General features: G+C 45.6%; 1 protein-coding gene across 1 annotated transcript; it reads left to right on the top strand.

Moving 5' to 3' along the window:
* The first annotated feature begins 7944 nt into the window (after window positions 1-7944).
* TENT5C (terminal nucleotidyltransferase 5C) lies at window positions 7945-15245 on the top strand. Its single transcript, XM_065410921.1, has 2 exons — window positions 7945-8002; window positions 13265-15245. Exon 2 carries the CDS (start codon window positions 13292-13294, stop codon window positions 14462-14464), a length of 1173 nt encoding a protein of 390 aa, XP_065266993.1. The 5' UTR covers window positions 7945-8002; window positions 13265-13291; the 3' UTR covers window positions 14465-15245.
* Window positions 15246-17009: the final 1764 nt, after the last annotated feature.

Here is a 17009-nt window from a genome sequence, read left to right as displayed (position 1 = left end):
TGATTAACATTGGAACATACCAAAGGAAGTGCTGGATTCTCCATCTCTGGCTGTCTTCAAATCAAGACCAAACGCCTTTCTGGAAGATATGCTTTAGTCATCTACAGGTTATTTTGGCTCAATGCAGGGGTAACTAGGTGAAATTCTATGGCCTATGTTATGCAGGAGGTCAAAGTAGACGATTTAATGGTCCCTTCTGGCCTTAAAATCTATTAATGTACCAGGAGGGGGAACAGCACCAAATTCAACTAAATACAGAACAGAAGAGGAGCAGGCAGGACTCAAGGATTCAGATTCTTGTTAGGGATGGTGGTGTAAGCTTTACAGAGCACTTGACTATACATGCAATATGAAGGAGCCAGTATTTCAGAATGAATGTCTATCTTGAGGGGAGAGCATTGAATTCTGTTGGAAGAGCAGGAGGGCAGCCCCCTCTGGAAGAGCTTCACATGGCTGAGGCTGTACATCCAATTGTCTCTCTTTTGCCATTTCTCTGAACTCCCCTTTCACCAGGGTTGCCACCTGCTGCTTTTGCCTAGAGCTTTGTTTCTTGAATTTGCTCATAACCTCCAAAATAGATTAAATGTTTCTCAGTTTCATCCACAATCCCCCTAATACCTCTCCAGTGCTACTGAAATCTTTAACAGTTTGTTCTACCCTCAGTTACAGAAAACATTGTGACTAATTAAGTAGTTCAAGCAACTAGGGTGCACGGAAAAACAACTGCTACCACTGTCTCCAGTAAATGCATTCCATCTCAGCATGCTTCAATCACTATGGTTTCCATTTCATAACTGAAAGGAAAATGTTGGTCTTCTTTGGGCTGTCACAGCAACAACAGGGGTAGAACTGAGATCCTCCTGCTCTAAAGGCACAGGTCTCAGGGACTTGAACTAAGGCATAAGCAACCATTCAGTATTAGCAGTACAGGGCCTATGACATACAGTTGAGCAGTTTTGATTCATTGAGACAGAAGGCAGTGACGCATACACATACGAACCAGTTCATTAGAACATTATACAGATGTGTACCAGGTTTCACATTTTTCTACAGCCATAACACAGGAGAAAGAATGCCTGTATCTCCCCCAAGGAGCTTGAAAGCCCTGTAGCAGCTTCTGGTATTAGAGAAAGGAGTCTCCACTTGAGACTCCAAAGGAGGATTTTGTTATGATGGAAGTAGTGGATGGTATTGTTCTATCTGTTCTTTGAGTCTTCAGTATTGTCTACCATGTTTTACTCTATGTTTCCACAGAATTATTCCCCAAATGCATAACTATTTGTCTATCACATAATAGAGTGCCATCTATCTATCTATCTCACACTCACTTCTAGGCTTTTACAGTTGATAAATACCTTCCCTAGATTTATAGCAGGGGTCTCAAACACGCGGGCCGCATGCGGCTTGCGGAGCTCTTCCCTGCGGCCCGCCAAGCTCTCCGCACCCCCCCCCCATTACTTCCTGTCGCTGCCAAACTCCCCTCACACCCCCCCCCCCGAGTTATTTTATGTGGCAGCTAAGCTCCCCGGGGCGCTGCTCCCCAATGTTTGGGGCCAGGTCTCTCCCCCGGCCCCACCTGCTGCCCCCACGCACCTCTCCCGAGTGTCCCCCAGCCTCACTTGCTGACTCCGCTCCGCTCTGCTGGCTTCCGGCATCACCTGCTGCCGCAGGGTCTTGGTGCCCCCCTTCACTAGGGCCAGGGCAGGCTGCCCTTCCCCTGCCCTTCTTCCCTAGTCCTGAGCCTCTCCAATGCCCCAAACCCCTCATCCCCAGCACCACAGCCCTCACCCCTGCACCCCCTCCTATCCCCAAACTCCATCCCAGAGCCTGCACCCCCACCCCCTGCCCCAGCCCGGAGCCTGCACCCAGCACCCAAACTCCATCCCAGAGTCTGCACCCCAGACCCCCTCCCCCATCCAAACTCCCTCCCAGAGTATTAGGCAGGTGGGGGCGGAGTTTGGGGGGGGCAGGTTCTGGGCACCACCAAAATTTCTACAAACTTGCCACCCCTGGAAGAGGCAGAGCAGGGGTGGAGTGGTGGTGCAGCCCAGTGCAGTGAGGGGGCTTTACTGAGTGTATATATTTTATTAAAACCGCTTGGAGGAGGAGGAGGAGGAGAAGAGGTGGGGCAGGGGCGGGGCCTCATGGAAGGGGTGGAGTGGGGCGGGGCCGGGGGCAGCGAGGGGGGGTGTCAGTGATGCGGCCCTCGGGCCAATGCACTAGTCCTCATGTGGCCCTCGTGGTCATTTGAGTTTAAGACCTCTGATTTATAGTGACACACTGCATTCAGCTTGCATCCGGTAAGGCAACTAATCTCGTAGTGCCAGATCGTTGACATTTACAAAGGTTTTTAACTGCTTTTCTTCTGCCAAAAATAAATTTGTTGTCCTATTACTAGATTCAAATGGGAAAACAATTTTAATAGAACTTACTAATCTTTAACCATTTTTAATGTGCCCATAACAAGGTTTCTGGGCACTATGTACAAAAGTAAATTAAAAAATATTTTCCCATAAAGGGCATCTAGGCTCCATCATTCAGTGTGACAGTATTACTTTGTGTTTTTCAACGTTTCTTTGTTCCTTCTTTTTTCCCCAGCAAGGTGTATCACCAGAGCATTTTTATACCATCATCCTTGAAGGAAGGGTTGTGTGAAAAGATGAATCTTGCATTGTCCCCTTCCTGAAAGGAAGTCAGCTTTTGTCCTCATTTTCTGGAGCATCTCCGGAGTCAGTCCTGAGGGAAACTAGACCCCAGACCATTAAAAATGAAGACTCTAATCTTGAATTAGATCTGGAACCAAATGGGAACCAGTGGCACATACAGAGTACTGATGTAATGCATGTTCTTCAGTCTTTCTTGCCTCAAAGGTAATTTGCTAGTCATGCTTCCATGTGGCCCTATGTGTTGCAATAATCTAACTTGAAGGTGCTAAAATGTGGATCACCAAGGCTAGATCCTCATCAGAGAGGAACTGACACAGTCTCCTATCAGTCAAAGATGGAAGAAGGGATTCCTCTCCACTATTGCAATCTGTGTAATAGAGAGTCCAGTAGCTCCTCATGACTGTGTACCATTCCACCTTAGTGATTTGATGACAGATGCCTTCAGTAGAGATGAGGTCATTGTTCCTCCAATTATCTTCCTCATTTTACCAGCATTTGGTGTAAAACAAGGATCTTGTAAACATACATTGTAAAATGTGGGCCTGTTGTAACAAGAATACAATTTTTATATTTGTAGTTTCAGTAAACTCTATACTGTATCTTTTTGCTTTTATTGATATTTAATAAATATTGTAAGTAGAAAGTGTTTTTCAGGTTGTAAGAAAATTGCTATTAATCCACAAGAAACCAGAAATTTTGCTGCCAAAAATCATTATTTCCTGCCACAGAATCCAAAAATGCTTGAGGCAGGAGTAGGGTTGAAGATGTAGTATAATTGTAGTTATGACTCAGAAATGAAACTAACTGACAAAACTGAAGGGACTTGCCTTGTTTCTCATGGGAGACCATTCTCTAGCTTACTATAAGCCTCAGTGATGGGAAATTTCTCTTCATAACCAGTCTAAATTTTTCTTAAGTCCACCCCATTACTCCCATGTATGTCCCCTCAGAGCAGACTTTATCATTTCTCTTGCTAGTTTATGTTTACATCTTTCAGATACTTGTACATAGTGATTATCGTTTAGTCAAACTTTAAATGTTTAGTTCCTTTTATCTGTCCTCACCAACAAGCTCTTCAGCCTTGTATTAATTTCCGTTACTCTTCTCTAAATTCCACTTCTCTTGCTTGTTCTGGTATAGAAGTATCTTCTACTATTTACAGGCTCACAGGTGCAGTCATACCAGAAAGCCTCCCCACTAAGCAGGGACAAGACACTGACTCTACATGGTGTGGAAACTGAGCCTACAGAGTGTGTGGAAAGCAGCTGATTAAATGACTATTTTTTGGCTTCCCCCACCACATTTGCTAAATATCTTGGTCTTTTCCCCATCTCTGAAGGATGAATTCATCCAATAATGACTGGCATCTTCCCCCAGAGTTTATGGAAACTCACAGTTGTGGTAGAGAAATTCTCAGAAAAGTTTTCCATTACATAGAAGCACTAGTTTCTGTCCCGCAAGGCTACCAAATTTAGTGAATGTTCACACTCCCCCAACACACCAAACATAATCTCATAAACATCTAAAGGTGCAGTGTAAAACTGCTGAAAGCACTATTAATAGATATGGGGATTTTGATGGGTGTTCCCTGTATGACTTTAAACTGATTGCATTTTGCGTGAACATTACAGCCTCTCCTAGGTATGAAAAATAGAAATTGTTCCTGCTCTGAGGCTCAGTATAGATTCCAGAATGTTTGCATCAGGTTAAACATTGAATGCATAATATGCCTATGCATCCTGAGTTCTACAATGAAATCTGTAGTGACTCTTAATTTTAACATAGAGATGTAATCACAGTGAGTACAGGTCACATCGTGGAGTACAACTCACAATTTGATAATCCAAGTGAGCAAGTAAATGCTGTGCCTCTGGGAAGTGTCTCATTTTTAAGCATGCTCGTAAATCAGCAATGGTGAGTCCCACTCCCAATTACTCCTTAGTAACATATCCATGAGCCTGCATTTTTCAGAGCCTTATTTTGCTCCATATCTCGATGTATTGATTCACGCTGATAGTGATTTGGCATTAGTGCCTATGCCATGGCAAACACTTCTCTCCTACCTTAGCAGCCCATTATTTCACATTTTCTTTGATGTTCCTGAAGCATTTTCCCTCTATTTAATGTTTCTATTTCAGTTGAGAAAATCAAGTTGAATGTTGCTGACAGCACAGAATGCATATGAACAGCTAAAAAGACAGGACAGAAAAGACATGTATATGGAGCTTATTCCAGAAAGAGAAATCAATCAAATTATTTGTGATGAGAATCAGATCAGATTTAGTTAATTTATCAGATCTCAAAATTAACTATGCACCAGCCTGGGGGATTTAACCATCCTCTGTCCAAAATTCAGGAAACTGAGATGCGTTTCACACATCATTCTGTTTTTTTAGTCAAATCTCTTTCAGGTTTATGGATTGAGGTTTCCAGGATACTAACCAATGGAAGGTGTGTCAGTGAGTGAGGTGGCTGTAGAATTCAATCGCATCTATACGCTGTGATCCTGAGCTATTGCTATGCTCTCAGCTACACATATATATACAATTAGACAATTAACTTTCCCTATGATCTTTTTCCATTTTTTTAAATGAATGCCTAAAGATGGGGTCCTAAATCTTTGTTTTTGGGTGCCTAAATTAAATGGCCTGATTTTTGAAAGTGCTGACCACCAATCAGCTCCTTACTGAAGTCAGTGCAAATTGCTGGTTATTTCATTTTTGAAAACCAGGCTTTTTACATTTAGATTGAATTTAAAATAGGGTTACCATATTTTGAGTGTCCAAAAAGAGGACACTCCACGGGGCCCCGCCCCCGCCCCCAGCCCCACCCACATCCCCGCCCCAACTCCACCCCTTCCCCAAAGTCCCCGCCCCAACTCCGCCCCCTCCCCTGCTTTTTGAACATTTGATTCGCGGGAAGCCTGAAGCAGGCAGCAGGTAAGCTGGGGGGGTGGGGGGAGGAGGCGCGGCCCACCGGCCCCAGCGTCTCCAGCCTGGCTCGGCTTGGGCCTTGGGGTGCCGGCCCCGGGCCAGCCCCCGGCCGAGCACCCCCGGGCCAGCACCGCCGGTCCAGCACTGCCGGCCCGCGGCCCAGCACCCCCGGCCCCGGCCCAGCACTGCCGGCCCCGGCCCAGCGCACCCCCGGCCCCCAGCCCCGCCGGCCCCTGGCCCGGCCCCGGCCCAGCACCCAGCGGCGCCGGATTTTCCCGGACATGTTCGGCTTTTTGGGATTTCCCCCCGGACGGGGATTTGAGCCCCAAAAAGCCGGACATGTCCGGGAAAATCCGGACGTATGGTAACCCTAGTTAAAATCTTGGCCTTTCTGTTCCTCCACCTATTCAAAGAAGGAGCATGTCTTTAAAAATAAAATAGTCAAAGCATTTTTATCCCCTAAATATGGAAAACAAAATAAAATCTTGTTACTAGCAACAAATATCAATTTGCCTTAAATGTACATAAGTTCAGCTAAAAAGGAGGGTCTGTCCTCTAAAGTGGGAAAGAAAGGCTATTTACCTATTAAATGTAGTTACTGGAGATCACTGTTTGTATGGACACCATTGAATAAGGTGCACTACAGTGTACAAGCTTCATATTTTCTAGTCAGCCTCATTCCCTAGCGGCACACCTCCCCCACACCTTGACTACATGTATTTGAGCCCAAGAATATAAAAGAAATCATCCCCCAACCTTCATTTAGTTGCTTCCACTAACTCAGGAATCTACAGTAAAGACTTTGAATTGGTGAAGGAGAGTGGGGAGTGTGGATCCACTCAGACAATTATCTTAAAGAACCACATCACCAAGTACCCTTTCTTTAACAGCTCCACAGTGGTGATGTAGTACATGCCTAATGGAGTAGTTAATTTAAGTCCTGAATTATCTGTTCTCAATCTGAGGAAGAAGAGTTTTTCAGGCCATGCAGATGGCTCTCAGCTTTACTTTCTGACATGGATATGAAACTTCAATTCCTGCAGTTTCCAAAGACCTTGAATCATGGGAACATCAAAATGGGCTCTCTAGCCCCTCCTGAAACTTCTGTAACGACCACTGCATTTGTTTCTCAGCCTTTGTTTACCATAGACAGGATCTTGAATATCTCCAGGCATGATCGCCAGCACTTCCATGTTGTTCATTTGTGGCTGATATTCTTTTCTTAGCCAGCTCCACAGCATCTATCTGTATACTTATATGTCCCTCATCTCTACAGTATCTTCACAATCATTAACAGATTTACCCTCACAACACCCCAAGAGGAAAGGAAGTGCTATCCCTATTTTTGGGATGGGAAGCTATAGCACATAGCAGATGAGCCAAGGTCACACATATAACTTGTGGCAGAGCCAGGAACAGAAACCAGATCTCCCAAGTGCCAGCCCAGTGCATTGTTCACCAGACCATCCCTTCTGGGTCTCATCATGTTGCTGGAATGGAAACCATGAGCTGTGTCTAAGCAAATTCAGTACTCTTGTGTCCTTGGGCCTTGCTGGACCACAATCCAGGGGACTAGTGAGGGCAGCACTCAGGAGAGGTTCCACAAGGTGCTCCCAAACCGCCAGTGCTCCTGGTGGCATGTGATGGACCAGTTGTGTTAGAGGGTGTGGGTAGGCTGGTGCGCGGGGTGAAAGGCATCCCCATCTGCCCCTGCCAGCCAGGTGGCCTGTTCACTCGGGGATGGTGGCTGTCACACACGGAACAAGCCCAGACAAGATGCCCTATCCCACCTGGCCTATGTCCCCATCCCTCTCACATGCCCACATCCCCCTCCTGCTCCATCCCCCTGGAGTATCCCAATATACCCCCGCCCCGTCCCTCTTGCGTGCGCTCCGCATCCCCCTCCTGCTCCACCCCGCCCTCGCGCGCCCCCTCCTGTGCCATCCCCTTCATGTCCCCCACCCCCTCCTGCTCCATCCCGCCCTCGCGCGCCCCCAACTCCCTGCGGTGTCCCGATGCGCGGCGGGGAGCGCCCCCGCCCTCCGGCAGCAGAGCGCCTGGCTCGGCCGGTGCCCGTTAGCGTGGCGGCGCGTTCCCGAAACGCGAACCTGGACGCTCTCGCTGGGGCGCGCTCCCCTGGTCCATCAGCCGCGGTTGCCAGAGCGCCGAGTCTCTCGTGCTAGCTTTGCGTCACGCACGATCCATCGAGGCGGCGGCCAATTACAAAGCGGATGCTACCTATGGAGGCGGGGCTCGGGAGTCCGCGTGCGGAATGCAAATAAAGTGGGCGTGGCCCTAAGGGGGCGTGACCGGAGCGGGTATAAATAGGGCCGGTGGGGGGCAGCCGGATGGAGTGACAGGCTTAAGTGGCGGTTGTGGAGGCGCGTGTCGCCGAATTAGCAGGTGAGTGAATGAGACTCCGCGCGGCTGCGTTTAATAAGCGGCGGGCAGCGCGCGAGCCAGTGAGGCTGGCCGGGCGCGCGCGCGGAGCGGACGGGTGACCTGCTGCGCTCCTATGCGCGGGCCCGGCTGCTCTCGGCCGTCGCTGCCCGCCCTGCGGTGCCCTGGCTGCGCGGCAGGCCACGGGCGGGGCTGCCTGTCATGCCCGGGCCCCGGGGGAGCCTAGCGGTGCTTTCTGCACCGTCCTGAGGGCAGAGCCTGGCGGGGCCCCGCACAACCCCTTCAGGTTACAGGTGCAGACAACTGCATGAGCAAAATACACCCTGGGCTTAACTGTTCTCCGGGTAGCTCTTGGCTCGGGGGCGCACTTAAAGCATTGGCTGATTTATCCGAGACCCTATTAGCTTTTGGGCCAGTTGCAGCAGTTATCTTTGCACGCTGATAACTCAATTGCTAATCTGAAAACCTCCTGCTTGCTAAGGAGTCTTGCTTCAGTGAAGACGCAGCACGTCTGGTAAAGGGGATTAGACAGTCTGGGGAAACAAGTCTGTTACATGTGAGTCGTTAAACAAGATCGCTGCATGGGGGACTAATGGAGACAGTAACTTACTAGAGGTAAAGGGGTGACCTAAAAGTACCTACATGAGGAACAAATATTGAGGGCTGGTGCACAGGAGGATTTTACATTGGCAGTGGTCACTTCTGGCTTTGGCATCTATGAAACAAATACACTGGGCATATTTTGGTATTACTTTGTGTGCCTCTATAGTGAGGAAAACACAATACAGAAACACAGATACAAATTTGGTTGCAATAGTAGCCTAACATGCTTGTAGTAATACAATATAAAGTGCAACTCTAAAGTATGTAACTGTCACTTGCACTATATAGTGCAGCTACTATGTTGAACATAGTGTGCAGAAGTATAATAACTTGTGCATTTAAAATTATTAAGTTTATAGCTGCAACTGTTATGAGTCAACACTTCTACCTATGTCATTGTCTAGTCACTGAAACCAAGTGTAGACCACCAAATGTGATTTCCTTGTATTTTTAAAGATCTTATAAGATACAACAATCTTGTTTCTGCACTTCTAATATATCAGGGGTTCTCAAACTGGGGGTTGGGACCCCTCAGGGGGTTGTGAGGTTATTACATGGGGGGGGGATCATGAGCTGTCAACCTCCACCCCCAACCCTGCTTTGCCTCCAGCATTTATAAAGGTGTTAAATATATTAAAAAGTGTTTTTAATATATAAGGGGGGGTTGCACTCGGAGGTTTGCTATGTGAAAGGGGTCACCAGTAAAAAAGTTTGAGCCACTGTAATACATATTGCTATTCACCACACTTATGTAATGCCCTAGCATAGCAAATCCATTCTGAGTATACCTGCAGTTAACATCTAAAATGTTTGTCATTATATCAAATAACACTTATTGATGTCTAAGAAATACTCTTTGCTGTAACACTAAGTACTCATAATATGTTTTATACGAATGGCTATTGCAAGGTAATACAAATGGTTCATCGAGCAAATTAAAAATCTCAGCCTGTTGTAACACTCCAGGGAGTCTAGAAAACTAGACTTATCTTAAACTAGTTTATCTTGCTTTAGGCCTAGAACCAGGATTGGGCCTAGGCTACTTCTAATATCACATTGCTTTACATAAAGAATTTTAGGGTGGAAGTTACTGAAATGTAAACTGTGGCTTACTCAGTGCTGATGTCCCAAGTCTATTGGAAACTAGTCTGAGACAGCTGGGTCAGTTGTCACTAAACCACTACCAGTTAACAGCTCATCTAATCTATACATGATTAGAACCAGTGACCTAGATGTGAGAGGCTTCTGATTTTTAACAATCCTAGGGTTTAAATTTCACACAGAACTGTAGAAATCCCTCTGAGGAAACTGACAGTAGTAGCAGCACTAAACTAACTTTCCAGCTAGAAGTGTCCTGAAAGCAGGAATAGCAGTACCAAAGAAAGAGTTCCCAAAGTTTATTTTGCTAGAATTCTACATACTATTTTCACTTCAGTTGGGATCCAAAAGTGACATTACTTAAAGTTACTAGTGTTGACATGGGAGGAGGAAATCTGTCCCAGATGGAGCATCTAAACACTCGTATGTATATGTGTGTATATAATTAGAATGTTGATGACTGACGTAATTATGTAGATCTAGCAAAATGGGCTGTGAAGATGTTCTTCCTCATCTTTTTGAGGTGGCCAAAGAAATCCAATTCATCCACGCAGTGTTGCCAGAAGGCTTGATATCTTAGTCTGTTTGCCTTGCTCTGACACTGCTGCTCCTGAGTCATCTGGGTCTGAGGAGCTCAATAAATATTCTAGGACTGATTAGTACATGAGATCCAAAGATGGAATGTCATTAGAGTGCTTGCCAGTGACCCATTTAGACAGTGGTCTTAGCATTTCTGGGGACCCATCATACCCACTGAACGAAATGAGTTCTGTGCATGCATGGGAGGATGTGATCAGGTCTTTGTAGTAAGTTCCACCCAAAGACCTCAGAGCACTTCACAAATGCACTTAGCCTCACAGTGCCCCATGTGTGTTAGGGGTTATTCCCATTCTACAGGGGGAGAGCTGGGACATAGGTGAAATGAGTTGGCCAAGGTCACACTGAGGCTGTAGGACAGTGGGTATGGAACCCTGCAGTTCTGATAGCCACTTCTCTTGCCTGAAAAACAGTCTCCTTCTTGCAGTGTGGTTGCAATGGTTATTTAACAGGAAGGTACAAGATTAGTAATGCATTTAAACACCTCTTATAAGCAAGAGGGCTTACTATTGAATGAATGCCCTTGCTGCACCACCTCTTGCAGCTGCATGTGCAGGGGCGGCTCTAGGCCCCAGGAAAGCAAGCAGGTGCTTGGGCACCCATTTGCAGGGGCGGCAGCCGGCAGGGAGCCAGCATGGGAGCTGAGAACCAACAGGGGGCCCTGGGAGCTGTAGTTCCTTGGTTAGCTCCCTGCCTATAGAGCCAGCCCTAGAGCAGGGAAAGAATGACATTTCCCAGCATTCCCTTGGCCGCTATCAACCGGAAAGGGAGGGGGAGGGAGTATGGTAGCTGAAACCTCATGCTGCAGCTTGCTGTGAATGGAGAGCTCACTGCTTAGAACAGGGTGGCACTGAACGGGGAACAAGTAAGGAGTAGAAGGCTTTGGCCCAGATATCCCCAGCCTGGATTAGGGATACTGGTGTGACCTCACCTTGCAGCCCCCAAAGAAAGAATTGGGTGGACTAAATGGACAGTGTACCTCTCTATCTGAAGCCTAGCAAGGGAGGTACTTGGATCCCACTAGAATTTAAAATGAAAAGTAAGGGAGGGGAGGCTCTGGACCTGGGCAGCTTTAGATACAGTACCAGGCACGTAGGAGGATTTCCACTTCTGAGCCATGGAAGCAGAAATTGACTTTTCCTTTCCAGATTTAGCTAATATTCAGAAAGGGGAATCTAGCACCTGCCTTCCAGATTTGAACACCCTCAAAATTCAGGAGTGCTCAAGCTCAATTTGGGCAGCTGTTACTTCATTTCTCCCAAATCAAATATACTGATCCACTGTAACTTGCTGTAGAAAAAGTAGGATAAAATTGAGCAAGAAATGCTTCCCAGTGGTTATTAGGACTGGAATTGCTATTTTCAACAGCCATTGCCATTTTTTATTTATCTTTTTTAGTTTTATTTGTTTAAAAGGAAGACAGTGATATTGCATTGGCAAATTCCCCATAGAAACAAAGAGTGGAACAAAAGAATAATAAAGGCACCTCAACTTTTCCTCATTTATGGAGGACAGTCTTATAATATGCATCCAGATATCCTCCAATCACACAAGCTGAAAATTGTTCCACTTTACTAGAGTTCTGTAACCATGTGGGAACCAATCCTGTCTGTGTTCTGTGCACATCTAAAATTCCTGCTGAATGACCCGCCCTGGGAGTGAGTTACCAGTGACCCAGGGCTGGGGTGGAAGGAGGGTGCAGTTGGCGGGGGAGAGCCCAGGGCTGGGGCAGCAGGGGGTGCAGGTGAAGGAGGAAGAGCCCAGGGCTGGGGTGGCAGGGGGGTGCGTGTGGGGGGGAGCCCAGGGCTGGGGTGGGGGGCGGCCAAACATTTTTTTGCTTGGGGCGGCAAAAAACCTAGAGCCGGCCCTGTGCATGTGCAGCCTGCTTGAGCATTCCAAGATGGAGCAACAGACCAGGCCTTGATTAGTCTTAAATGACAAAAGCATCTGGCCACAATGGAAACCTAAGGTGTTTGTTTCCCCTGTGCCTTTATATGTAACTTAATATCAATTGGAGTTGAATACCTCTAGAAAAGATCCATACGTGTCTGATTACATTTTCAAATAAAGCTATTTAGGCAAGTAAGATGCAAGAATCTGTTCAACTTCAACACAACAGACTTCAAAAGGTCTGGACTAAGACTAGGCATTATCAGACTTGCTGCCTGCTGAGGTTAGAAACCCCTTTGCATAAAACTAGGTGAGATACTGCCATTATATGACCCTTAATATGGCTTAACTGAATTCATGCTAGCTCCTTCACAAGTGAGGCAAAATGTCCGTGCAAGCATATTAGTATTTTCAAAAATATGGCTTTAGGTTATGCATTGTAACTAGTGACTCCTCTCTTGAGGACCATAGTAAGAATAGAATAACGTTGGGGCTTTAGCTTTTATATGACTGAAGTGTAGTTTCAGCTTGCATTCAGGATCCTGAAATGTCTTCACTTTTAGAGTGGTAAGAATTTGAGTTTGAGCTCAGTGGGGTTGGATTTCTTTAATTGGGGTGTGATAAGGTGCAGACTATGTTTGCCTTCCGACATCATGGCAATTGGAGGTGCAATCTAATTATTTCATCTGTAAATAGAAATATCTTGGATCTGATTTTTCAGAAGTGCTGAATTGAGTTGGCATTGTGGATTTACAGTACCTATGAAATTCAGGCCCTTAATCTAATTCTAAACCCAAGTTCTTGCCATGTGATGCAGCAGCATGTAGGATTGTACTGTAGGTCAGCTGCTAACTAAGAATGTCTTTCACAGCAAAACTGAGCATGAAACTACTTCTGTCTACCACAAGACAGACTAAATATCTGTTCGGAAAAAGAGATCGCTATTGGGGTGTAGGTGAATGACTTTTCAAGCACTGTGTATAATGAAGATATGAATAGACTGACTTCCTGGATGTATAGCCTGTGCTCTGTTGTAACAGTGAAATCTGACTTAAAATGTTTTTATTTCCCCTCCAGTTTCTTTGGAGAAGATCAAACTCTAAAATGGCAGGCAAAGGAAGTAATACTGATTGCATGTCATGCAGTGTACTGAGCTGGGAGCAGGTCAGCCGTCTGCATGAGGTTCTGACAGAGGTGGTTCCAATCCATGGACGGGGCAACTTCCCAACACTGAAAATAACCCTGAAGGACATTGTTCAGACCGTTCGCAACAGGCTGGATGAGGCAGGCATCCAAGTACACGATGTCCGGCTGAATGGCTCTGCTGCTGGTCATGTCTTGGTCAAGGATAATGGACTGGGTTGCAAAGATCTGGACCTAATTTTTCAAGTGTCCCTGCCAACTGAGGCTGAGTTTCAGCTCGTCCGAGATGTGGTGTTGCGGTCCCTCTTAAACTTCTTGCCAGAGGGGGTGAGCAAACTAAAAATCAGCGCAATGACTTTGAAGGAAGCCTACATCCAGAAGCTAGTGAAAGTGTGCACAGAGACAGACCGATGGAGCTTAATATCCCTCTCCAACAAACATGGCAGGAATGTAGAGCTGAAGTTTGTAGATCGCATACGACGACAGTTTGAATTCAGTGTGGACTCTTTCCAAATCATACTAGATGCCTTGCTTTTTTACTATGACTGCTCAGAAAATCCTATGTCAGAGCACTTCCATCCAACTGTAATTGGAGAGAGTATGTATGGAGACTTTGAGGCAGCCTTTGATCACCTCCGAAACCGACTGATAGCTACCAAGAATCCTGAGGAGATCCGAGGTGGTGGGCTCCTGAAGTACAGCAACCTCTTAGTGCGGGATTTCCGGCCCATGGACAAGGAGGAGATTAAAACTCTAGAGCGCTACATGTGCTCCCGGTTCTTCATAGACTTCCCTGACATCCTGGATCAGCAGCGCAAACTAGAGACTTACCTCCAGAACCACTTCTCCAAAGAGGAGAGAAGCAAATACGACTATCTCATGATCCTGCGCAGGGTGGTAAATGAGAGCACAGTGTGCCTCATGGGACATGAGCGGAGACAGACTCTCAACCTGATCTCGCTGCTAGCACTTAGAGTGTTGGCAGAACAAAACATCATACCTAATGCCACTAATGTTACCTGTTATTATCAGCCAGCACCCTATGTCAGTGATGGGAACTTCAGCAACTACTATATTGCAAACTCTCCCATCCCTTATAGCCAGTCTTATCCCACCTGGCTGCCTTGTAACTAATTTCTAACTGGAGTATTTCTTAAATGGAATCTTGTGTGTGGTGGGAACCATTAATCAGCCAGAGATTTTCTAAAGGGAATCTGTGGCTTACCTCTGGCTCTGCTGTTTTCCGGGTGTGATCACACCACTAGGCTCCTGGTTTAAAAAAAAAAAAGCCTTTTGGGACCCTCTGTACAAAAGCCACAAGAAGCCTTATTGCCATTATTTTGTTGGGGGAAGGGATCCTATGGCCTCATGTTTGTAATTACCGTAGTTATAAATTCCATGAAGACATGGCTGTTGCACATTTGATTTAGGTACTGTAATACAGCTGCTTATTCACTGAGAGGAAACTGTGCAAGAATAACTTGTACAGAACCAAAGACATTCTGTCCTAGAGCAGCAACAAGATCATTCTGTGTGTTCCTTATTGCCTCCCCTGCTCACTTTACACTCCCTCAACCTCAAGTCCTGGTCAGTTTTTCCATTGGACTGCTCTTGCATAAGCTGTTCCCCCAACAGCTCATGCTATGCATGAGCATCTTGTACTTTCTGGCTTTACAGAGTGGGTCACTGTAGGGACACTACCCTCTTTCATGGAGGGGCTCCAGAATTTATTGGTTCCTGCAGTAGCTGTGTTGCTTTTCTAGAAGAGTTGAAAATTGATTTATTGAGGAGTTTGACAGTGGGGCTGGTTGAAATCCTCTCTTTTGGGTGCCAAGTTTCAGAAGAGACTTTCTCAGTCAGATGACAAATTCCCCAGAATGTGAACTCCTATGTACTAGAGACTGAAGTCCTTAACACAATTAAAGCTTCAAAAAAAATTACAAGTATTGAAAGAATGTTTGGGTAAAAAAAATTAATGTCTGAAGCCTGCCCTTCTAAAGGAACTAGAAGCCTTTTTTGACTGGGCAACCCTTCCCAGGATTGTCTTTCACAGTGTTCCAATAGGAATAGCACACCTCCTGTACTAAAGTTCAGCTTAACATCCCCTTTCTCCGCCTCTTCTCCATCACTTACAGTACTAAGAAGGCATGCTTGTTTCTCATAAATTGTAGGATGAGATGTGCCTATCTGGCACACTCCAAACACCCAACCTTTTCTCAAATATATTTTGATATTTACCAAGTGCCTCTTACAAATGCATATATTCCTGTATACCTTTGGACAGGACCTAACCCTTCCCCTTACAGAAAGTAATCTAATAACTTCCTGTCTCAAACTGAAGATGCTCCTTTCAGAGTTCAACAATAGCCCTTTCACAGGTTCATAGCATCAGATAAGCTGTATGAAGACCTATTGAAATTCTCCTCAAAGTGTCTTCACTACCGCTTGAGAAGAGATGTTAACTTCATATGATTGCTAAATGGTGTAGCACAAACACAGAACTCCCCACAAGGACTGAATAAGGCAGAAATCAGGCCATGCTGTGTTATGAGTAATCTCTGAAGTGGAGACCCCTTTTCTATGAAGGGGAGGATTGCTCTTCAAAGGAGTATGTGTCTTCAATCTAGTTAAATGGTGGATGCTTAGCTTGCTTGTCTTGAACCTTCTGTGTTGGTTAGGAAGGGTATGTCTACACTGCAGTTAAACACCCATGGAGGGGCTGAAGCTGTGGGGCTGTAAAATTGCAGTGTAGATGTTTGGGCTCTGGGACCATCCTCTCACCTCTGAGTCCCAGAGCTCAGGCTCCAGCTGGAGCCCAAACATCTATACTGCAATTTTACAGCCCTGCAGCCTGAGCCAGCTGACACAGTGGGTGTCTAATTGTAGTGTAGACCTAACCAAAGGCTAAAAATCCTAAATCTTCCAGAGTTTTCCATAGCAGGATCAGGAAGCTTATTGGCACACTAACCCATAAGATTATTTAGATATCCAGTAGAGAAACATGGATTAAGTACAGTCCAGCAGAGGACGTGGAGGTCTTAGGTTTTCTTTCCCAGAAGTGGAAAGAGGGTAAAATAACATACACATGGTAACCTTCAAATAGACTTTGCCAATACTTAAGCATGGCTTTGCATAACTTTTCTTACTATCTTTGGTAAGTTGAAGTTACATCTGTCTTCTCCTGTTTGACCCTGTGGTGGTATTGCAGTTCCAGATATTGAAGTAACTTAACTGTTAAGTATTAAGCACAGGATTCAAACTTCTCTACAGAATAAAGTAGAAAGCAAGATGAGGATCCAAATCTTCAGTACTAAAGGTGAAGGGCAAAATCAGTGGTTGGGCAACACAGTGGTTGTCACAACCATAGAAGGCTGTTTCTTGCTAGAATAAAATTCCTCTAATGCCCCTTTCTTAAAAGGATGAAATTCCCTCCTCCAATAAAAAGCTATTAGTATGTCTGACTCTTAGATGGCAGACTCATAAGGACCACTTCAGCAGGATATATGTAAAATATGAGACTATTAGGTTTAGTTATTCAGTTAGCATAAGGAGACCTTGGCTAGGTAGGAGTCTAAAGTAGAGAAGAATAAACTTGAGGCTAACCTGAAGCATTATTTTAAAAATATCAAACAGCCTTATAAGCAGCTGACTTTCAAAAATGAGCACCTAGCAACTTCAT

The sequence above is a fragment of the Emys orbicularis genome, chromosome 1, assembly GCF_028017835.1.
Source record: "Emys orbicularis isolate rEmyOrb1 chromosome 1, rEmyOrb1.hap1, whole genome shotgun sequence".
NCBI classification, from domain to species: domain Eukaryota; kingdom Metazoa; phylum Chordata; order Testudines; family Emydidae; genus Emys; species Emys orbicularis.
This window is presented reverse-complemented; position numbering and strand designations above follow the sequence as displayed.

Excerpts from the sequence above, each read along its gene's own strand:
- TENT5C (XM_065410921.1), top strand. The coding sequence starts at position 13,292 with ATGGCAGGCAAAGGAAGTAATACTGATTGCATGTCATGCAGTGTACTG.